This window comes from Poecilia latipinna, unplaced genomic scaffold, assembly GCF_001443285.1.
Source record: "Poecilia latipinna isolate Pla-1442-1.1 unplaced genomic scaffold, P_latipinna-1.0 Scaffold303, whole genome shotgun sequence".
In the NCBI taxonomy this organism is placed as follows: Eukaryota; Metazoa; Chordata; class Actinopteri; order Cyprinodontiformes; family Poeciliidae; genus Poecilia; species Poecilia latipinna.
This window is the reverse complement of record NW_015112919.1, coordinates 83,238-108,045: the sequence shown is the minus strand read 5'-3', so window position 1 is coordinate 108,045 and position 24,808 is coordinate 83,238. Positions and strand designations below refer to the sequence as shown.

The following is a 24,808-nucleotide window of genomic DNA, read 5'->3' as shown; positions in this document are numbered from 1 at the left end:
ATATGTATTAAAAAAATTACATTTTAAGTTTTGCATCCCTACTATTTAAACACCAGAGGGCGAGAGAGATTTATCTTCCTCTCTGAAAACTTTTCAAACTGGCAACTGATGCCACTCCTTATATCTGTGTTCTGGATATTTCTCATACATGTTTTTTTTTTTTTTTTTTTTTTAATTAACATTGGAACTTATGTCAGTTCAGAAATTCCCACCATTAGTTTAAAAAGGTACAATACTATTACTGTTAGTAACATATTGATATGTGCTTAAAATAGCCCCATGTGCCTTGTAAATCCTGTTCTCAGTCTGTATCTTTGCCACTAATACTCATTTGTGTCATTCACTTCGAACTGGACACAGTTTGGAAGTAATTTATAAAAGCTCCATTAGTACTCCAGCTGGACAATAGTAGACAGCAGTAGAACAAAACCCCCTAAAAGGATTACGTTGTGCAGTTAACATTTATTTACACTTTATAAAACTTTTATCATGAGGTTTACTTTGTTGTTCTGTACAGGATTTCCCTCTGCTGGAGGAAGACAATTCATATTAGGTTCCTCCAGGGCTTCCTCCCGGAAACGCAGCTGAAACAATGCATCCACAACCACTGGCATTTCCATTTGAAGCAGGATATCTTAAACACAGTGGTATTCTGCTTTCCCATGTCTGGATGAAATAACAAATGTTTTAGTATTTACTAAACTGCTAGCTGTTTCTTTTAATAACCTTTTAAATCATATATATTTCTTTTTAACTGTTTGCAAACGAATAGTCATTTATGAAGTGTGTTTATATACTTTTATCTTTTCAGAATATAAATAAACACGAACTTGTAAAAGTTACGTATGTACATAAGTATGTACATAATTTCTTTTATTTCTGTAATAAATGTTTATCATATTATTGCTACAACTAATCATGGATCTCATTTAAACTGATTCATTGTTTTACTTTGCATAGATGCATATTTTAAGACCATTTCGTAATTCCATCCCTAAAAGTGGAACCCATACTTTTCCATGATTTTCTGACAGTATTTTTAAATTGAGCTACACTCATACATCTCTTACTGACAATTTCTTAATTTCATGTTAAATATTTGATTGCTTTGAATATCATTGATGATGGTTTAAAATAAATCAGATCCTAAAATAAAGTTTTTCTCTTAAAGTCTGAACTAAAACAAAAAAGTCAAAAATGTATTTGTGACCTTTTTGACTGTCACAAATACAGAAATGTGCTAAATTTTGCATCACTCATATTTATCTACAAGTAAATCTTGTATTTTTTTTAACATTGCGAATAATAATTATTATTATTTTAGACCCCAGATATTTCTTATGCTGCATTAAGGGGCATTAGGACCCCGAGGCTGAAACGACTCCTCCTCCTCCTCCGTATCATTATTGATCTGACAGGCTGTTCAGATAGTAAGCCGGACAGGATGCGAGGAAAAGATATCCCGAATGTTTCACTTCTGCTGCGCACCTTTCCTTTTTGTGAAGTTCTGTTTATTTCACAGAAATCTGTCTGCTAACTACGGACCCGCACTGTTTGACGCATATTTTATTTAAAGGAGAAAGAAAAAGCCTCGGTTTGGTGCCGTTGCATTTTTACGGGTTAAAGAAATCACACCGTCGGACCTGTCATTCATCATACAGCAGACTTTCAATAACCTGCACGGCTGCTGATAGACGCACCGTGTAAGCTGACTTTGCACTAAGCGAAACGGGCTCCCTCCACTTTCAGGGTAAAAGTTTATCATTTCTGCTGGACAGGCAGAAAGTGGCGGAAACGGGATGTCTCTGAGCAGAGGTATCGAATTTGAGCACTTTGAGGAGCGAGGCAGGACCCAGCGGTCTCCAAAGACCAACTCAGGGACTGGGTCTCACACCAAGTCCAAAGGCGGCGGTCTCGTGCCCAGCCCGGCGCACAGCACGCACTGCAGCTTCTATCGCACGCGCACCCTGCAGTCTCTCACCTCCGAGAAAAAAGCCCGCAAAGTGCGCTTTTATCGCAACGGGGACAAATATTTCAAAGGTTTGGTGTACGCCGTGTCCAATGACCGGTTCCGGTCCCTGGGTGCGCTGCTCATGGAGCTGACGCGGTCCCTGTCGGACAACGTCAACCTTCCCCAGGGAGTCCGGATGTTGTACACGGTGGATGGGGGCAGGAAGATCACCAGCCTGGATGAGTTATTGGAGGGTAAGGTCGATGAAGAATTCATGGTTAACTTTCAGGACACGGGATCCACATTATAGCAACTCCACAACACACCGATTTATAATGAACCAGATTAAATTCATTTTATGGTAGAAAAGATTTTTTTGGTGTAGGTAAAGATGCAAATTTAAAAATCTAATTGGCATACTTTAAAAGATTAGTTCCTCGTAAAGTTTTCACACACTTTCAACTTTTTAGCATTTTGTCACAGTACAACCACAAACCCCTAAATGGTGATTGTATGTGACCCCATAGTTAGGTTTCCATTACAAATGTGCGCAAATCTTTGTGAACGCTTTGTAAAAAAAAAAAAAAAGTTTGCAATTGCGGTGTTTCCATTAAACAGGAAATTGAATTAAAATCACAGGTGAATCAGCTTGTTCACGAGATAAGTAATTTAAAAAAAATCATAGCTGATGTAAACAGCTAAATGAGATATTTAGCTATAGCGTTAGTGTTCATAATCTATGAGCCATCAGAAGAGATGTCAGCGTCTTTCAGGCTGCGACAAGCTTGGGAAATTTTTGTCAACGATTTTACATTTAGGTTTTTAGTTCTATTAGTTTTTGCGACAAGCTGTAATAGCGTTTTCAAGTAATATAATGGCAATGGCGTAATCCAAGAACACATTCTCAAAGATCAATAATCTTTAAATTCCAATGAACATTTAACACTGGACCTGTGTTAAATGTGTTAAATTTATGTTAAATATCCAACATAAATAAACAAAACAACAAATAAAATGAATTATGAAGTCTAAAATTGTCCTCCAAGAAAGTTCAGACCATGCATCAGACTGAAGACTTTTGTCATCCAATTCATGGTAGAAAGTCACCCAACTAAATGCAACTAGCCACTATTCAGCTCTGCTAGCAAACCTCTGATGCTTCACAGAGCATCTGGATTTATGAGTTTAAGTTACACAGTTTGACTGTGTTTACTAATTAGATGACTTCTAAATGAAGTTGTTGCACTGAATTGTGTCATGGGTTAGTAGATTAAACACAAATATAAACCACGTTATATATTATTAAAATTTGTGTCATTTTCATACAATTTCAACGTTATGCACTTGCTTCTTTGTTTACCATTTAAAATTGTGTCATGTGACTTAATGTAAAGACGTTCAAGGCTTAGTAATAGTTTTGCTCCATATGTGTCCACAATTTGACGTTTTCCTTTGATCAAATTATCTTTACTAAGATTTTCCACACATATCTCGAGTATCACTGTATTTTGAATCCAAAGGAGAATAACATCATTGTCAACATATCTGCCCTGACATGTGACCTAGTGCCACACATGCAGATGGGCTCCTCCTTAATGGTCTGTCAATGCGCACAACTATCAACCCACATCACAAGTCATTTAATTATCAGCAAGCTTGTGTGAGTGTGAATATACTTTATGAAGCACTTAGTGTATGCCTTTAAATCTGTGTCTGTGTACGTACTTGGACTTTCCCAGAAGCTTCTTTGCTCCAAATTTCTTCCATTCAGGATTCATGGTTTACAATTTACCTGTAAATAAACATACTGAGAACATGCACCATCAGGCTAAATTTAGTTTGATTTGTTGTCAGAAGGAGACCAAATGTCAGTTCCTAAAGTTGGACACAAAAAGAACCTAAGCTTTTGCTTTTCCTTTCTTGTGCAATTGACACAACTCTGTGATTGGTTATTAGTCCTGTCAAACCTTTAAACTATCTCATCTGCACTAAAGCCAGGCTACAGTCCATTGGAACGAAAAAAAAAAGGGTTACAGCTTGATGATACCTCAGGATTCACTGACCTCTTACTGGAGTTATTATTGTATACTGGTTTATTTTTATTTCACCTCCTCCTAACTTCTGAGTCTCTGAGCTGCACTCATTTCCTGTACCAGTTCCCCAGAGACACTGTGAAGGATTTAGGCCAGCTCATGATCTACATACTAAAATGACACTAGTTTGGCATATGTAGAGCTAAAGTTATTTAGGATGCCAGCAGCTGTTTCTTAAGCTGAATGTTGATTTTTTTTAAGCAGTTTTTGTTTCAGTTTGAGTAATAAAAACTACACCTTTCCTTTGTTTACTCAGTCCTGGGACACATTAGTGTGCAGCCCAACACTCTGGCCCCACTGAATAGAGCAAGCTTGGACTTTAGTGTGCAAACCCAATCAAGCATCATTCCCCTGTGTGCCCCTTATGACTGGGTAGGATTGCTAAATGAAACACTTAACATTTAACTGCTCTGCTTGTAAAATATGCAGGAAGTATAACAGATACTGAACTGGTTTTAGAAAGAGCTTTTGTAGTTTTCATCTGGTGTGGCCCATTTGTTGGTGTTGCTCTTCTTTAGAACTGAGGTGACGTGCTCTATTTTACTAGTTTTAGAGAGAACACAAGCAGCAGTGTTCTGGATCAGCTGGAGCACGGTTTTTAGGCAGAGCCGTGAAGACACTGCTGCAGTAATTAATGCGACTAAACTTAAATGCATAGATGGGTTTCTCTACAGCTTGCTGGGACTTTAGTCCTTTAATTCCACAAATGTTCTTTGTGGACAGAAGGTGACAGAAGACTGACTTTGTTATTGTCTTTATGCGTTTCTAAATGTTCAGGTCACTTTTCAGATTTCAGTCCTGATCAGCAGCGTCCAGCTGTAATTGCTCAATCTGTGCTGATTCTTGGTTATTCATCTTTTGGTCCAAAAATAAATAGTTTAGTTTTGTTTCTAATTAGCTGAAGAAAGATATGGCCCATCCAGGGATTGTTATGTTTTAGACTAGTCTGGTATAGTTAAGCAATTAGCTGTATGCATGTGAAATATACTTGGAAGGTTTGCTATTGTTAAACACTAGATACATTTGAATGTTGTAGCTTATTGAATGATTTAGTGAACTTTACTCTTAATCCAAATAACTAAGCTAATCTGCTCGCTGCTAGACTAGCTTAATTAATAGCAATCTTACATCACTGTTCAATGTGGTATTCAAATTATATGCCACCACAAGGATATAGCAGCAATATGTCTAGAGAGGAGACTTGTACATTTGGGGTCAAAAAATCTTGGTTGGAACTGAAAGCATTGCCAATGGCAGACACAAATTCTGCATTGCATATAATTTGCCAAACATTATAATTAAAACCCACTGCAATTGGTTTAATAAAACATATTTCAGGCAAACAAGATCATAATAAAACATTTTAAGTAAAGATGCAACAATTAAGATTGGCAACATATTTGAAAAACAACAAAATTACTTTGGCATTTTGGATTTGCTTGTATGTGGTTATGATGATGTGCCACACATCTTGTACTATTGTATGGTAATAAGTACACATACCTGCAAACTCCATGTATTTATTGTGTAAAATTACTGTTTTTTTCCCCCAGGTGAGAGCTACGTGTGCGCCTCCAATGAGCCATTTCGATGCGTAGATTACACCAAGAACATCAATCCCAACTGGTCAGTAGGCATCAAGACGGGTACATCGCGCTCCCTCACATCCCTCAACCAGTTAAAGAGCGAACTACAGCGGGAATCCAAGGAATTCATCAGACCCAAACTTGTCACAGTGATTCGCAGTGGCGTCAGGCCTCGCAAAGCGGTTCGGATTCTCCTCAATAAGAAAACGGCACACTCCTTTGAACAGGTGCTCACGGACATTACTGATGCCGTCAAGCTGGACTCCGGAGCTGTGAGAAGACTTTACACTTTGGAAGGCAAGCAGGTAATGTCACCTAATGAATCCTTTCCTCCTCTGGTTAATATGTGCTTCTCTAATAGCTGCTGAAGAAATCCTCCAAAGTCTAAATACAGGTTCAACTCAGGAACATGACTAATCGTCTGATGATGATTCAATTTAAAAAGTTAACTCAAACTCATTTCACCGGGATTATATACTTGAAGTTTTTTTCCTTGGTAATGTGGCTCATTATGGCTTTTAGCCAGTGAATAAAATGATTTTTGATCCAGAAATATCAGCCTACTGAAAAGTATGTCAGTGCACTGTAGCGTGTAGGATTTTTCTGCATTCCATCATTGCATGGATGCAATGAGGCTGTGGTTCTGCAGAGCTGCTGGGGAAGCCAGTGTGGATCTAGTAAGGGGTTTTAAAATCGTCTGCATTGGCATCTCTGCTACCTCCCATATTTGTGTTGACAGCCCATATATTCGCCTTGTAGTTTAGGTCAGGAAATTTTTCTGGCCTATAAAGCACAGTGAAGCAAAGGTCAGTAAAGAAAGCATTGCTACTTTTTCAGTGGGCAATTACCAAAATTAAATTTGCATCACAGTAAAAGCTTGCCAGCATAAGGAAGCATGAAGTGTTGGAACGTTTCCTGGAGGACACTTGCACTGACTTTAGTTACATTTGGAAGAAATCAGCTCTAAATGTTTGGGCATTGTTTGTGGTGTTCCCCAAGGATCAGTGCTCGGCCCAAAGTTTTTTGTTATTTACATAAGCTATATGTGTAAAGCTTGTGAAACTATGACAGGTGCATTATTTGTAGATGATACAAATATATTTTTATGTGACTGACAAGAGAAAAAGACAGTGTAAACAAATAGAGAATTTAAAATTATTCCATAAGGCTCCGTACTGTATCAAATTTCATCAAATATTTAAACAAAAATAAAATTCTGCAGCTTAAATTTTCAGTATTAGGTTAGTTGAGCTCCCTGTTTTTTCTTAAATAAAAAAGAAAAAAAGATCAAATGAATTTTTGAGCGTTTGGAATCGATTCAGAATGTCCACCTCTGGGAATTGTGATTTCCTATAGAAAGGATTTTTTTTCTGTACCTCTAGTGATCGAATCACCCAGGTCTCGTCTTACTGTCATGCCTAAACACAGTAAGAATTTCAGGCTTTTTAGTCCCCAGTAGATATTTGAACTAATAGGAAATGACGTGATTAGTGTAATTGGTTCGAGAAAAACAGTTCACCATCCTTCTGATTCAGCAGTTAGTATTAATCTGATCCTGACAATGTCCAAGAATCTCCATCGACAGGTTTATTTTTGACATGTGTGTGACAAACTCTTTGGGCTCTTGGTATGGTGTTCCCAACACCCAGCAGAACAGTGCAGCATTCAGCTGTCAAATTCCAGCATAAGAGCTCATGTAAAGAATGTGATGCACTTGTGCTTTGTAAAACCAAACCGTCTGCAGCAGCTAATTACAGACTTCGACTCTCCTTTGCTTAGACTGTAACTTTGCATGTGTTGCCAGTTAAAGAGACCAAGGTTTTGCCTTCTCTCTTAAAGAGACTGGATATAAACATGAACCCACTAAAAGTTAACATTTTAGCTCTTTTGATTCAATTATAAAGCACCTTATGTGTCTGCAGTATTTTGTCCTCATCCTGCCTCTGTATGCTTTACTGCAGTCATTAAGCTTTCCTGAGCCACCATCTCATATAGTAATCATCCTGAAAAGTCAAACCCACACTCCCCTCCTACGCCATGTCCCCCTTTAAGAATCCATCTGCCCACAGATATGTGCTCACACACACACACACACACACACACACACACACACACACACACACACACACACACACACTGGATAAGCCTGTCAGCATGAGGGTGTTCAAATGCAAGGTGGGAAGTGGGATAATCAAGGGATCTTCTCGTTTGTCTTCCTCCTTGTCCACCTACGGCTACAAAGGGATAATTTCTGTTTGTGTATGGGTGTGCCAGAGCACAGTTTAATTATGTAAGTTTAGCTACTAAATAGAGGGGGTGTGTGTGGTTGGTGTAAAAAAATAACTGTTTGGAGCAGCAGAGAAACTGATGATCACAGCTTGAAACAGTATAAAGACAAACTGAGATAAGTTGCAGCTCAGACTTTGAAGTTGGCTTGGTTTTTTTTGTACTTGTGGTTTGGGGAATTGCACACTTAAAGCTGCAGTATGTAACTTTTTTTATTACAGTTTTGTTAAAACTGTCACTATGGCATGATGGTATGGTATGAGACGGATCATTTGAAAAAATTGAACTCCTCTGCTTACAAACAATGAAATCATACAACCAATCAGAGATATGAGGAGGACCATAACACTGCCAATCACTCTTGTGTATGTGATAGTAAAGCTAGTTAAAATAGCCACTGATGGCTGCAGATCATCAGTTTTCCTATAAAAGTAAGTTGATTTTCCACAATTAGCACATTGAGCATCATGTAAACAAAGTTTATTGACAGCAGTAAGTCCCTCCTCCTGGCTCTGATTGGTTGTTTTTATTCAGGAATTGTTTGTTTCTGCCGATGGCAATAGTAACAGTGGGAGGAGGTGGAGGAGATTGATCGTTCACAGATTATCTTCCTCATATTATATTAAGACATAGAGATAGTTTTAATAAATATAGAAGAAACATATTTTTCTAAAAGTTCCACACTGCAGATTCAACAGTGAGATGTGTATCAAACATACAAATTTTAATTAACATGTTTGTCACAAAACCATTGTGTAAAAACGTCTAAAAACTAAGCATCATTTAAGTATCGTCTACTTTGTTTAGTCAAGTGCATAAAGTTCCAATAAAATGTGGGTAAAATTCAATGTGTATGAATGATTTGTATGGCAATGTATGCATTTCAAACCTGTACTTATATGTTGCAAATTTGACATGAGGATTTCTGACTGATTAAACCTTAAAGAAAATTTTTTTGTTGTTGACCTGACGGTTTGTCTTGAATTACCTCCGGGTATTTTGTAGAAGCACATTTAAAAGTTTAATATTTTTGACAAGTGTTTTCTCCACTAGATTTCCACTAACAAATTTCAGATTTACTAAAATTATTCTACATTATATTCTAAAACTGAACATTTTCAAACAGTTTTTAATTAATCATTACTCACATTAATCTTAAATATTGTTTTCTTTCTGCCAGATTACCTGCCTGAAAGACTTTTTCGGGGATGATGATGTGTTCATAGCATGTGGTCCAGAGAAGTACCGCTATGCCCAGGATGACTTTGTGTTGGAGCATAGCGGTAAGGCCTCCACAGCCCTGATGACTGGTATGTTCTCTTAACATGCACTACTTACAAAAAAGGCATTTTTGTCTTTCAAGCGAAACTTGAGTGAACTTTAAAATGCCCTACAATTTACAGGTGAACTTAAAATGACCTCTTCTAAATTTTTGAACGCACTTCTTGTGTTTTGTTACCGTTAGTTCTCTCTCTTAATCCAGACTCTGGCTTCGGCTGCCTTCTTTTAATTTAAGCAACATGCAGTTTGTGTATTTTCTAATTCAATTGCCTTTTTTAATGCCTCCATTTCTGCGTTCTGATCCATGTTATTCCAAATTTTAGAATTTTGTATGCTTGCTTCGTACCAGTGTGTTTAATTTGACATCGGTGCTATAGAGCTGACTCAAAATCTCAGAACACAGGCAGGATGCGACCTGGTTTAGCAATAGTGTCCTTCAGTCGAGATGAAATCAGCTCCAGGGAAGGAAAAGGGAGTTTACTATTGCTGCTGTCTGCAGCAGTGACATCCTGTCTAATCATTATATTTGGTCAGGTTAGCTTACAGTCCAGAGGCTTATCACAATGTATATCTGCTACTCAGGTCAATGAACAAAACTCAGAGACACTTTGCATCTTTCGCCCCACTTACACTCCTTTGCTCCACTTATAAGATTTATGTTTAAAGAAACAAAAAAGACACAGCGCTCTCTGCTTAAGCTAAAGAGAGTGCTATTCTATTTCTAAATATCTCTAGCAATATTTTATTTGTGTAATATTCTAGTTTTTCACCTGCAGTAACACTTGTGTATGTGTATATATGGTCACAGTTTTTTTTTGTGTGTGTGTATTTTTTCTGTGTACATTTTGTTGTCAGTGTCAGTAACTGTATTTCCATGGACCATAAAATTGCACAATTTGACATTTCTAAAATAAATTCACATAATGGAAACATGCCAAGTTTTTCAGTGAAATGTTTTGACGCTAGGATGAGGTGGGTTTTTGGAAGTTATTGAACTGGGCTCATTTTGCAAAACTGCAATGGAAACACTTTTTTCACATCAAATGAGTCACATGATCAACAACCAAATTTTACTACTGGCGAAAACCATAAAGAAGATGATGACAGGAAGAGGTTGGAGAGTCGTAGCACGGCATGCTTTTCAATGACTTATCGCATGGACAAACTTGTGGTTTTAATTGTGTTTTTTATTTAATGGAAAAACAGCAACTGTGTTTGTTTGAAGTTGGTGGAATATTAACGGTTTTGCACGATTGTAATAGAAACGCAGCTACTGTGATATCTTTATGTAATGACAAAGTAAGTCTAAGTCTGCACTGGCCAAGCTCTATAACTTAAACAAAGTGCTGAAATATTTTATACAGCTGAGAAGTATGAAGAGGTTTGCAGGCTTAAAAATGTAGCAAGAAAAATAAAACTTAAGTAGGGAGTTTTTTATCGGTGGGTTACCATTTCAAACCCCTGCTCTGTCTGTCTTGGTACCTTTGCCGTTGTGTCCTGGGGAAGCCACGTCATGCTTGCCTGCTTTTGGTGGCCACAAATGGTGGCCCCGATGGCCCCAATTGAATAGCACCATGGCGTCTGTCAGTCTGCCCCAGGGCAGCTCCCAGGTAGTAAGCTACAATGTAGCTGTGAATGTGTGTATTAATGACTGAAATGTCAAATGCCTTGGAGTACTCAGACTTCATAAAGCACTGTTCAAGTGCCAGCCATTTACCATTTACCAACAGAAATGGCTAAAGATAAAATACAATAGCTTGCATGCAACCTTTCAATGGTAAATACTTGTACAGTGCTTTATCAAGCCCAGAGTACGTCAAAGCACTTCACACTATATTCAGTCATTCACCAATGAGTCTCAGACTGCCACAGGGCAGTCTGAGACTGCCATGCACCAGCTGCCATGAAGTGTCTTGCCCAAAGATAGACTGATGGAGTGGGCATTGATCCGGCAACCTGCCAATTGCAGGACAAACTCCTACTACCTTTGCCACCATCTTCTCAGAAGTTAAAGCTTTTATTCAAAAGGCTTTAAATTCTTGTGTACTATCTATGTATTCTCAACTTTTCAGGAGTAAACATTGTTCAACACAGATTGTTAAAGTTTCTTCAGCAGTGATTGAGTGTTGCATCCAGCATTCATAATGTTTCAGCACATGTAAAATATATTTCCGCCCTTCAATCAATGCCACATTGAGTATTTTATCTGCAACCTTTGCTTCCATAGAATGCAAAGTCCTAAAAACATCCTACAGCCGATCTACTACTCCAAATTGGGCCGGTAAGAGCCCCAGACCTTCACGACGCAGCAAGTCCCCAGTGTCTGGTGAGGAACACTTTGATCCTTTCTGTTTTAGAACATATTTCCAAAACTGATTGTGATAGTTTGACTAAAAAAATGTTAAGAAAGTAAGATGCCTTCTTGAGTGATACTCTTTTGCAAAGTAAGATATTCCATTTTTGAAAATAGATTTACACATTTAGCCACACAGTGTCAGTAAAGGCAGTTTTAGGCCCAACCAGCAAAAGCCCAGTGGTCTAATCGTATCATCACATGCTCTCTGATGTATTTGACCCCTGTGACCTTATCAATAAAACAGTGTGTTCAAAGACAGAAGACATGTTGCTGCATCTTGGCCTCCAGCACTGAGTTTTTGGTGGAGGGTGTGGGCATGTTAATGATAAGGTCACTATGGTGAATCCAAATCCAGCCCCCAATAGGGATGCGCCCCAATATATGGTGGGTGTGGTCTAAAGCCTTCACAGCACCCCCAAAAAATCTTAAAAAATAAAAATAAAAAATCTCCAAGCCATCCTTGGACTGTATTTATTTATTTACTACTCTGAGTTTAATTAATACATTTCACTGTTTGTTTTTGTTATACTGATGTAGCAAGGAAACCTATTCATCACTCCAGCTTGTGTTCAATCAAGTCCCAGGGTAATGCTTCAAACATTATAATTTATTCTTGGAGTAGCTGTGCAGTTGAAACCAGATGTTTACATACACAGAATAAAAAGACACTGTTTCCTTTTATATTCTTCTTCAGTGTATGTAAAAGTCTGGTTTCTACTGTAGCTAAGCAAACTGTGTTTTTGAGGTCTATTAAAGGACAATATGTCTCAGATAAATTGCTGTAACAATGTTTTTATATTTGTACATACTGAAGTAAAATTTCACAAGTATGCTCCTTGCCTTGGAAAATAAATTTTGTACTTTGACCTTTTGCCTCCTTCGTATGACCTTTCTAAAGTAAACGGTGTCTCAGCTCACAGGTCCACTAAATCCTCCACTCCATCTCCAACCAGCCCACGAACCATCCCCCGTTTAAAGGTACGATAGACAGTAGCAGCACAACCAAAACATCCCATCCTTTAGATTGACCAGTCTATTAATTAGCTCTCACTCACTGGTTGTTGTTTTTTAATGCAGTGGCCTCAAAAGATGTTTTGAAAAGTCTGTGCCTAGATCATTCTCATCTGAAGAAATGTACAAATAATTTAAAAAGATTATATTATTTTATTTTTTTTTATTATTATATTTTTCCCCTTAGAAAGTTACGTTTTTAGTAAAGGAGTCAAACTCACCAAAGCATGCAGACCAGGATGGAAAATGGCGTGTTGGTGCTCTGTCATGTATTTTTGCCAGAATTTGAGATATATTTTTAACCATGTAGTGACTGTATAGTATGAGACATATAAATCCAGCTTCTCCACCTCCTCCCTGAGCTACTACTACAGTCTGTGGAAATGCACCGCTCCCAGTCTAAAACGACCAATCATAGCCAGGAGGAGGCGCTTAGTGCCGTCAACCAACCTCGTGCACGCCACTTAATGTGTTAATGGTGGAAAATCAACTTACCGCTGCAGGAAAACCATTTAGCCGTCGTCATTGGTGGCCATGCTGACTAGCCTTAGCATTTGTGGCAGGTTATGTTGTAGTGAACCAGCTGTAGCTTAGCAAGAGCAAAGTAAGATGGTGAGTACGAGTGTGATTAACAGCAGTAAGACACCTTCCTGCCTCTGACTGGTTGTTTCTGACTGAGTGGTGTGTTTCTCCAGTAAGTACTGGGAGCACTGGGAGAAGGCAGAGGAGCTTGATTCTTTTCCCCACAGATTGTCTGATACTGTCACGACATAAAGATTATTTTAACAAATGTGTAAAATCCTTTTTTTTTTTTTTAAATAAAAGTTACACCCTTCAGCTTTCATAACATTTTCAGAATGATGAAGCCATCAGGCTCTGCAGTTTCTCTGTTTCTTTGTCAAAGATGCACCATTCCAAATGAATGTGTTGGCTAATGAGTTTTTGTGATGTACTGATAACTATCAAGATTGCTGATAAGAGAATAAAGTGAATGAGGAAGAAAATGAACATTATGAGAACACTGCTAGCTTTCACTGATTCACCTTCACTGGTTGACATGGATGAAAATATTGATAAGAGAAAAAGAAAAGCTTTTTTATGAGCCTCACAATTAAAGCATGCTTTGAATTCGCCCTGAATTCCTGCTGATATGACTAAAAACTAAAACAATTCATTGCAGTAACATGCATTATGGTGTTATTTGCAACTAATTGTAGATATAATACAGAAATTGGTTGCCTGGTTTTAGACGTTTACTGCTGTGCATTGCAGCATTTTCACAGTTAATTTGATTAATAGCTGTGATGCTTTAATGTGAAAGATTGAATTGGAGAGGATTTGCTCGAGTATTTCTGTTTTGGCTGAATTTTTAATGGCTTATATTAAAAATGATATGAATTTATCTTTATATGACCACTCTAACCTCACCTTGTTGAAGAAAAAGCCTTATGTCTCCATTTATTTAGAAGGGATCATTCATTTTATTAAGTACATATTTATTTTTTCCTAAATTATTAAAACAAGTCTCCTGATTTGTCTCTGACATTAAGGTAACAGCTGGAGGATTTTCAGCTGCTAAAAAACTCTAATTTTATTCAACTATATACTTTTGAAATATTTTCCTTCTGTAAATACCGATCAGTCTCGGTACTCTGTTGTGCCCTACAGCTAACGCAGTCATTTCAAACATCCTCCCCTAATGTGAATGGGAATGACTCAATAAATAACCACCTAGAGGAAACAGTGAGTCCAGAAGGTAAATCATCTAATTTATTAATCTGGAACAGCTTTTTTTTTATTATTCTGGCAAAGCTAAACACATATTGATGCTAAACAAATATTTCCCTCCACTTTTCAGTTAATGGAAACCAGTACCCAGAATCCTCCAGCATCTTGGAAAAATACACTGTTGGCAAGGTGATTGGGGATGGTAACTTCGCTGTGGTTAAAGAGTGTGTGGAGAGGTAAGAGGATAACACTGGAAGTGTTGAATGTACATTTCTCAGCAGGGAATCAACACAAGCATCACACGGTGGACAAAAACACGAGCTACAATTGGCCATTATGATGTCCAATTGTCGTTCTACAAGCCACAGAATGACGGCTTGTTCATTCAGAATTAGCATGCAGGCTATCAAAGAGGTTAAAACATTTATTTAAAATAGTTTTCATTACATTCGGTTTGCTTTTGCTGAACCAGTTGTTCATTGCATTTTTTTTGTACCAAGTTCTTCCTCACTACTTACTTCATGCACTCTAATGTCATTATTTCAGACCTAGAATCAGTTGGGTTTTTTTTTTTTATTTTCTAATCTGGAACAAACTTCCAGAACATGCAAAACTGCTGAAACTGCAGTTTTGCTAAAACAGACATTACTGAAACTTTTTCATGTTGGTTGGAGTGTTTGGGATCTGTCTTGGATCATTACTGAAGTATTTGATTCCTGCTGAGTCTGTCTGTTTCTGCACCACACATTTTAATGACGCCATCTTCTGAATTACACATTTTATGGTTGCTTTAGTGCCGTTTTTAATGTTCCCTCTTATTGCTCTGTTTCTGTTCAGGTCCACAGGGAGAGAGTTTGCTCTCAAGATCATCAACAAAGCCAAATGCAGTGGAAAGGTTTTTCTTCTGAACCGTTTTTATTATCTTCCTTTAATTTTGTTTTTATATGTCCCAGAATGACACAGACACTTAGAGTTGTTGTATGTCTGCGTTCATCTCTGCGTTATTAACACCAACAGGTACAACTGTATCACATGAGGATCTTTGATCAATACAGTCGGGTTAGGGCATGTTCACTCATGAACAAACACTGACACACAGATGACACACACTAAGTGGTTTGGTCTGCTTACTGCAATAAAGATTTAGTTTGTGAAGTGTACTGTGCTGGCAGAAAGTATTAGTCCCATGCAGATTTCTTTCCTTTTTTGTTTCAGGTTGTCTCCCCCCCAACCCCCTCAAAATAAAGAATGCTAAAAAGCTAATATCATATAAAAAGTCAATTATGGCGGTGTTTATATTTTGGTATGATTTGTATCGTCATAGGCTTGGTTTAGATAAAGCGATGTGACCCTTAACTGCTGAAAAACCCTCCAAAGTGGCTGAATTAAAATAAGTCTTCTATAGTGACGTAAAAGGCTAATTCCCAGGCATCGTCAGCTGTGTTTCCATTACCAATGTGTGTGCAAAACTTAGTTGATATTTCGCTGTTGAGAAAACACAATTTTGCAATGCACTTTTCCCACCAAATAAGAAATGCAATTAAAATCACATGTGAATAAGTTCATTCAATAAGTCGTTAAAAAACATGCAGCGCCACCATCCTGCTAGTATTTCCTGTTTTCTTTCTTTTCCGCCAGTAGTAACATTTGGCCGTTGATCACGTGACTTGTGATGTGAAAAAAGTGTTTCCATTGCAGTTTTCCAAAATACACTAGTACAGCCAAAAAACAATATCTCATCCTAGCCAAAAAAAAAGAACTTTTATAGAAAATTTCAGTTTTTTTTTTGTTTTTTTTTTAATTGCCATGTTTTCATTAACCAAATTTGGTTTTGTAATTCCAATTTGTGCAACTGTATGGTCAATTGACTAATGTCAAAACTGGCACAACCAGCTATCTGATTTAGAACTTTTATTTCCTTAAACACAGGCCCAGGTTTGTTCTTCTCAAAAAAAAAACGTCACTGTGTCAAAAAAAAGGAACAACTGCAAGAAAAAGAGACTAAATCTGTAAGAAATGCTTTTCTACATTCACATGTACAATTTGTGCTCCAGGAACACCTCATAGAGAATGAAGTTGCTGTGCTGCGCAGAGTGAAACACCCAAACATCATCATGCTGATCGAGGAGGTGGACACGCCCTCTGAGCTGTGTCTCGTTATGGAGTTGGTTAAGGTCTGTCACAGGTATAAATTAGGCCAACATCTGGTTTTGCGTATGCTTGGATTTGTAACATTTGTCTTTAAATTCCTCCCAGGGAGGGGATCTGTTTGATGCCATCATGTCCTCAGCCAAGTACACAGAGAAAGATGCCAGCACCATGGTCTACAACCTGGCTGCAGCGCTGCTGTATCTGCACCGCATCAACATCGTCCACAGAGACATTAAACCTGAGAACCTGCTGGTATTACACAGTCATTAAAAAAAATACAACAACTATATCTTTTTTTTTCTTTCAACTGGGTGTTATCTTTTAGGTGTTTGAGGATCCAGATGGCTTCAAGTCGCTGAAACTCGGAGACTTTGGTTTGGCCACAGTAGTGGAGGGGCCGCTGTTCACTGTATGTGGAACCCCAACATACGTGGCTCCAGAGATCATCGCCGAGTCGGGGTAAGCTTGATGTTTCACTCACAGTAGCTGTGTTTCCATTACAAATCTAATGTAGTTGTGTTTATTCTATTAAGAAACAGTTAAAATCACACGTGAATAAGTTTGTCCCTGTGATATTATGAATTTAGTTATCAAAGTTCAAGCTTATTAAAAAACTTTACATTATCTTAATAACAGACAAAACATTTTCTTAACCCAAGTAATCTGTCTACATACAGCCTCGACCTCAATATATGAGCTCACCTCCGTTAGCAACAATCACAGTTTCAAGGGTTTTTTCAAGGACAATGTTGTCTTTTTGCAAAGTGACAGAGTAAACTGGGGCTTGGAGAATAAAAAGGAATGAGGACAACAATGTAGAGGCTAGAAGAGGACAAAGAAGTCACTGAAGTCAATCTGGCTTTTACACTTCCACTTTTCTTTCCTCTTAATTCCTTCAGTACTGCCTAAGAAACATGCCGTGCCATCATCCTCCTACCACTTCCTGTCTTCCTCTTCTTCGTGGTTTGCACCAGTGGCAACATCCAGTTGTTGATCATGTGACTCATGTGAACCATAGATGTTAAAAATATGTTTTTTTTATTACATCTTACTGTAACCTTTGCCGTTTTCTTCCAGTTATGGTCTTAAAGTGGACATTTGGGCTGCAGGTGTGATCACCTACATCTTACTGTGTGGTTTCCCTCCATTTAGAAGGTTAGTTCAGATCTAATTATATTCCTTCTACTTTATAATTATAAAAAGGGACCCATTGCTTACTGGGGGTTGATTTGTCATCAAAATGTTAAAGTAAAGAATGGCTTGGGTTAACATTGTTCTGATGCATGTTCATATCTTCATTTGGGAAGTTCCTTTTTTCTTGTTTTAAAGAAAGGTTTGTGTTGAATCACTTATTTGCCATTTTGGATTGTTACATCAATTTCTAATCTTAAAATTTAGCTTGTGCATTTAAAAAGATGGCTTGTTGTATTATTCATTTTGGTTGGATTTGTGTGGATGTGTGTATAAAGAAATGTTTAAAATTAACAGTCATACACAATTGGATATCATCTAAACGTTTTAAAAAAACAAATATTTAAAAATATATACATAAATGTTTAAAATTTATGTATATATAAATACATAAATATTTTTTATGTATATGAATACAAAAAAATAAGAACAAATGAATACAATAAAGATAAATGTTTTTAATAAATTAACATCTCGAAGTCAAATAACCTATAAAGCCTGGTGTGTTATATTGGCATCATTTATTGCAGCATTTAGACGTTTATTAATAAATTTGTCTTTTAATAAAGTGAGAATAATCGGCAAGAGGAGCTGTTTGAACAGATTCTTCTCGGGAAACTGGACTTTCCTTCTCCTTACTGGGACAACATCACTGACTCAGCCAAGGTTGGTACACAACACTTTGCAAAAGTTTAAACAACCTTCAATATTTGGGATTTGTTTTTTCAGGTTCTGTGTCCATAAAGGATAGAAATAGAATCTGTGACAAAAGGCAACCTCTCACCAGAAACGAGCCCGAATTATTCCAACAGGGACCCAACGGCTCATAACAACGGGCCTGGTACCTCATACTCTCAGAGTGCCTCCTGCAGGAATCTAAGAGGAACTCGGTGCAACGCCTTCTCTGTCTACAAAACACATGTAGACTGGTTGGGCGAACACCCGTTCACCTTCCAGGACCCTGTTGAGGCCGTAGAGCTGGTTCAGAGGTCCAAGGAAGAAAACCAGGAACAGAAGTCTGTTTTTCACTGGGTTTTGCTATTTTGTTGTACATTGTGATACAACAAACCAAGATGTGGAGAACAAAATTGTTAAGCACAGCTAATCTATGAATAACTGTTTTTTTGTTAAGTTGATTTTCTTGTGAATCTCTACTTCTGATGCCTGTGCCCTTTTACTTCCAAAGGAAAACAAGCAGGAGATAAACCTAAGTATGTTGTACATTTAACGTGGTTTAAAACACGCCCCAAGTGGTAACCATTTACAGTAGCTACCTTTCATTAGGTTAAGTTTTCAAACAACTGGTTTAAAAACACTGGAGCTAAACTATTGCTCTGGTTTCCGTTCAGGATTTGATCAGCAGGATGCTGCAGGTGAATGCGGAGACTCGAAGTATGGCAAAGGATGTCCTCTCACACCCCTGGGTCACGGTACTCCCAGAGAAAACATTCCAGTCTCTCTGCATGCATGCTCAATGTCGGCCTGAAACATGGTGGAGTTTCTGACTGACGGCCACCTCTCTGCTGCACACAGCACGATGCGGTGATGAAGACCAACATGAAGACGGAGGTTTCAGGTAAACTGAAGACGCACTTCAACACTGCACCGAAGCAGAACAGCACCACAGCTGGAGTGTCCGTTATCATGGTAAGCCGATGAATGCATCGTCGACCCGAACATGTGGAAAATATCTCTAAAGCTCTTTCTAGATGTTCTGAAAAATCTTCTTACCGCACTTAAGCTTTGACATGGTTTCATCAGAGCTGACATGCAGCTGAGGAGGACGGTGAGTGTTTGACCCCAATTCCAAAGACTTACTTGGAAAAAATGTTCTCCCCCCCCCCCCCCATCCAAATAGGCTATAATGTCACATGGTAGACGACCTCAGCTGCTGTGAATGTATCTAGCAGGATTTTAGGGATGAAAAGAGAAAAAGTTGCAGACTGGACAGCCGAGTACTCAGTCATTCCTCACCTTTCTGCTTACCGTCCTGAATGTTCTCCTTCCTCTCAGATCACTCTGCAAGACTGACAATGAAAAATAGCTCAACATGTTGTTGCGAATCTCATTTGACAGTTTGAGGTTGAAATCCAGGTTGAAGCTGTGGCTCCTCCTCTTCTTCCTCCTCCTCCTCCTCTTCCTCCCTCTCACCTGATCCAGGACTACAGGAATTCAAAGCCTGCCACACATTTTACCTCTTCCTGCACTTCCTTTCACCTCCCTCATCCTAACCCCTGTCTTCCTCTCAAGCCATCACCTTTTTAATTGATCACTCACTTCTCTCCCTCCCTCCGACATCATTTGTCCTCATCTTTGGCGTTTTCAGTAACTTCTGCCTCTGTCTCACTGCAATCTTAAGCTTCCTAATTGCAACTCTGCTCCTACACTCACATCTTCCACCATTTCTTACCTTAAGCAAACAGCATTTTGTTGAGTTGACATAAACAGTGTGATTTGCTTTCCTCACTATGATGGCTTAGTGAGGTTAGATGGGGCCCTTGGATTTCTGCAATGTGGAAAATCCCGGAGGAGTTTCGGAATTTACTAAACAAAATAGAATCCACATGAAACATGGAATTAGTGATGCACTGTTTGGATTAATAAATATGATTAATTTATGTAATTCAGACAAAAATACAACAGAATTTGAAAAATGATAAAGGGCTTTTACTGAGGTGAATGGGTTGAGGTTTTCTTTTAAATTGTTGGTACATCGTTGCCACCTTGAGGAGAAAAACAGGAAGAGCTTTGAAGTGGCAAAGGGTCTTAATAGTCACTTTGGATTCGTGCAGATAAATTCAAAATGACTGTTTTGATCCTTGGCCATTTGGATTTCTGTGGTTTTGGATTTCTGATTGTTTATATTCATCAGGTCTTGTATATTCCGTTTGGTTCTCTGAATACATTATTGTTTTAAAGGTGTTGTTCACTTTTATGCATTTAGTTTCTTAGTTTATTCTTGTGTTCTGTTCTTTGCATTTGGATTTTGTTCTGTAGATCAGTGTTGTCCTTTTGTTGTTTCTTTAAATCTGAGTTCAGTCTCTGTTTATTGGTCACTTTCTCTTAATCTGCCAGCTTTGCTCCCTTTCACAGCTGTTCTTTACTGCCCGATTACTTCACCTACATCCAATGCCATTCTTCCTCAGTGTATACATATTTCACTGATTTCATTGCTTAATGCTTAAAGCTTATTAAAAAAAACTTTACATTATCTTAATAACAGACAAAACATTTTCTTAACCCAAGTAATCTGTCTATATACAGCCTCAACCTCTATATATGAGCTCAGGACAATGTTGTCTTTTTGCAAAGTGACAGAGTAAACTGGGGCTTGGAGAATAAAAAAGTATGAGTAGACAACTGGAGGGATTTTTTCCCAGTTAGTCATCTGAGTTAGTCTAATGTTCTCTTTTTCTACTTTTGGGTTTTGAAGTGCGCCTCACATTTTCAGTTCTCTTCCATATCTGTTTGACCATGGAGTGGTTGCCTGTGGGTACAACATCTCCCCCTCTGTTACAGCTGGGATATTTTGCCACCATTTTGTTTGTGGCATCGGTTGAATGCTTTTTACATAAATGAGGGCAATTTTCCATCAGCTCAGTCACAACAATCCAGGCCATCTGCCTCCTCAGTTTTGGTCCTGGTGTTCCCCCTCCTCCCCAAAGAATGAATCACATCCTCAGGAAGTTTAGTCATTGGAATTTCAAAGTTTTCCCCTCTCTGTGTGTGAAGTCCTGGGATGCTGATGAACTTTGGGGTGAAACGGAAAGCACAGATACCGGTTGGACAGGTGAGGCTTCCATAGACGGAAGTGAGCTGTTCTTTGTAGTCTGGTCTTTAATGGACAGAAAAATCCAGATTCACGCTGTCCGATATTACAAAATGTCTATCTATGTTTAGAACATTGTGTGGCAATTTTACTTGCATCTTTGTCAGTTTTCTGACTTGCACAAGTCTTAAGCGACACTAGCTGGCATTGATCTAGTTGTTTTAAACACCGATTAGCTTGCCATGTCTGCTTTCTGTAGGTCTCAGAAGAAAATTAAATGTGAAGCTTACCAAGCGAATGTTTAATTTTCGGACTGAACAGCCAAGGATTCCAAAGCAAATGGATTTTATCCTCCAAACAGATTGAATATTTGTTCTCCGCACTTTTCCAAAGATGACGTCAGCCGCAGCGTGAACGTGGAGCTCGCTCTCCTCCCGATGTCATCCAATAGAAACGATCCTCAGCTACACACTTTAAGATTCAAAGTTATATAAAAACAATCCTATTATGGTTTTATATTTTATATGTCACTAAAACGCCAATGTCCCAGATTCACAATGCAATAATACTGTCAAACAAAATGTATAGTGAAACCATATTTCTAACCACAATTTGGATTCTTTCTTTGAACATGTAAAAGTAACAAAAAACTAGTTTTGTTCAGTGACTGAACAAATCACTGACAAAAACTAGTTTCACTATTATTTGAACATAATTGCTTTCTGAGTATTACAATATTTTTCTGTTTTTTCCACTATCTGTAGTTTTAACATCCAAGTTTGATTATACTTACAAAAACAACAAACATTTTGACAGATTATAAAGGTTACTGTGAATTAAAACATATTTCCAGTTCACAATATTTTTTCCTTTGTGATATTAAACCGTTTTATGAACATTTCACCATATTTTTTGTACAGTATAAGTTACACAGGATTTTATTTAGGGAATTCAACCTAAAGGGGGTTCAACACATTTGAAATCTACACTTAAATACTGTATGTCAGTCTATCACATAATATCTCATAAAATGGAATGAAATTTTTGCTAGCAACATAAAAATATGTAAAAAAGTTGAAGGTGTTTTAATTCTGTAAATCTCAACCTGTCACATTTTGTGTTCTGTCGACACCTCTTCATTTTTTTAATTGTATTTATTTGCAAGCTAAACTAAAAGCTATATATTTGGTGGTTAAAAAAAAGAAAGAAATGTAATTGATGAGACAATAATTTGTTTGGTGATTTCAAGGTAAGCTGTTTTATGTTGATCTGTTGAATGGAAAGTGTCCGTCTGTTTTTGCAGAACACGGCTCTAGATAAGGAGACCCTGCAGCTCTACGCTCTGAGCTCTGAGGAACCGCAGGTAGAGCCGAGCTCAGATGTAGAGAACGTCTCGTCTGCTCTCCCAAACGAACTGGCTTCTCTTACTAAGCAAGTATCACGTGACAAAGATCCAAACTCCACAGAGTCCGTTTTCCCAACCGTGACTGCCCATCCTGGGGACCGTCAGCGGACAGAGCCTCTTCCTGTTCCTGCGCGTTTGCTTTCCCCCTCTGCTGAAGCTTTCCTTCTTTCCTCCCCTCCAGAAAAAGAGACCCCTCCTTCATCACTCTTTCTGACTCCGTGCCTATCTTTGGATCCCTCCTCCCCCTCTGCTCTTCATCTTTTCTCTTGCGTGACTTCCTCTTCAACCCCATCATCTGCCAACCATCCTGCCCCAGACCGCTCCTCTCCCACCAACCAGACGTCCCCGTGCCCCATCTCCCCCACCCCACCTTTTGTTTTCTTCCCACTCTCTTCTCCATCAAAACAAGCTCCCACCTCGCCGTCTTCTGCCCAGCCGACTCTGTTCCCTTCTCCTCCTTCCACGCCGCCGGCTGCTCCCCTTCCCTCCTACCCTCTACTAGCTGAAGAACTTCTAGAGCAGATCTAAAGTCCTGATGCGTTCCAGTCCAGATGGAGCCACAGCATTACGTTGTGGATCAAGAGGACAAACTGTCAGTGTGAACTTCTCACCAGATGTGAACTGAGCCAGAGACTCTGGTGGCTGCAGGATTCGTCCGGATTCTTCGTAAAAGACTGAGGAGTCTGAATGTACATCGTGTTTATTCATTAAAATGCAGACTGTCGTGAGTTTGTTAGCACTCTGAAGTAATATATTACTGTATCTCATCAAGCTTTTCTTTCTGGACCTCTCTTTGCTTTCCTGTAGTTCACTAGTTTAGTTTAAGGGAAAAAAAAGTTGAATTATGAGCTGTTGTTGCTTTAGCAGATAAAGTTTAGTTTGTTTCTCATACGGACGTTCCAGCAAATTTAACCTTTACTCCATAGTTGTTATTCTTGACATCAATAGTTCAGTCTTCCTGATTAATAACAGTTACAATTCAGTTTAACTTGGATGAAGTAGCACAGAGTTTAATACCAAGTAGTTAATAAAGAAATCTGTCCTTTAATTGGCTCTTACTTCCTTGCATTTATTTAAAATTCAGACAAGCAACAATCAGGTTGATGCTGATATATAGTTTTGTTTGAGGTCAGATCTGATGAGTCCAGTTCAGTTTCAACCTGATTTCCTTTTCTAAGGACAAAGGTAAATGATCTGATTTGAATAGCACTGTGCCGAGTCAGAAGAGCTTCACATTACATTCATCCATTCACACACTGATGGAGGTGAGCCACATTGTAGACACAGCTGCCTAGGGACAGTTTTAACAGAGCGAGGAAACCAAGCACGCCATGCACCGGCGCCATCGGGTGGTCAGAGGGTCTGTTGGCCCCCTCTGCCCCCACTACCAGGCAAGCCGGGTGAAGTGTGCCAAAGTACACAATGACTTAGATGGACAGATTGGGGGTTCAAACCGGCAGCCCCCTGGTTACCGGACAAACCCCTACCCACTGAGCCACTGGGGCCTCTACAACATATTTACAAACTATTTGTGTAAAAATGTATGAAACGCTGACGATGAAAAAGGAAAAAAATGTGTCAGATTCATTGATGGAGGTCCATGTTGTGAATCTTGCTGGGAGTATAGGATGGTTGTTTACCAAAGTGCGTCGACATGTTTATGATGCATTGCCACATGTAAATGTAGACCTTAACGGAGCACCTGTTGCACTGGGCTAGCTACTGTATGATTAAGTTCTAACAACTTCTTAACAGTTTCCACTGCTTTTTCAATGATGTGTGCTTTTATTTCAATACCATAAAAATGACAACATAGCTGAAAATGTAGTGTTCTCCACTGAATTACTCCTGCTAAATGAACAATTAGAGCTAATGTGATCAAAATAATTTTACAGCACCCTCTGCTGTTAAGCAACTGGAGCTCCACATACCAGTGGATGGAAGCAGAGTGGATCATACAGTCTACACATGCCTGTAGGTTAGGTTTGACCACCTGGTCA

The 24,808-nt window shown here is 38.5% G+C and overlaps 1 protein-coding gene across 2 annotated transcripts; it reads left to right on the top strand.

Annotated features, from left to right (window-relative positions):
* The first annotated feature begins 1,406 nt into the window (after window positions 1–1,406).
* LOC106948703 (serine/threonine-protein kinase DCLK2-like) lies at window positions 1,407–23,856 on the top strand. 2 transcript variants are annotated; one of them, XM_015034542.1, is made up of 17 exons: window positions 1,407–2,205; window positions 5,598–5,935; window positions 9,097–9,226; window positions 11,425–11,523; window positions 12,091–12,138; window positions 12,452–12,531; window positions 14,233–14,320; window positions 14,423–14,528; window positions 15,130–15,187; window positions 16,347–16,466; window positions 16,549–16,695; window positions 16,769–16,902; window positions 17,521–17,598; window positions 18,204–18,300; window positions 18,984–19,064; window positions 19,168–19,281; window positions 22,707–23,856. In XM_015034542.1, exons 1-17 carry the CDS (start codon window positions 1,800–1,802, stop codon window positions 23,334–23,336), a joined length of 2,754 nt encoding a protein of 917 aa, XP_014890028.1. In that variant the 5' UTR covers window positions 1,407–1,799; the 3' UTR covers window positions 23,337–23,856. The 2 variants fall into 2 exon arrangements, with proteins under 2 accessions (XP_014890028.1, XP_014890029.1); XM_015034543.1 differs by lacking the exon at window positions 12,091–12,138.
* The last annotated feature ends 952 nt before the right edge of the window (window positions 23,857–24,808 follow it).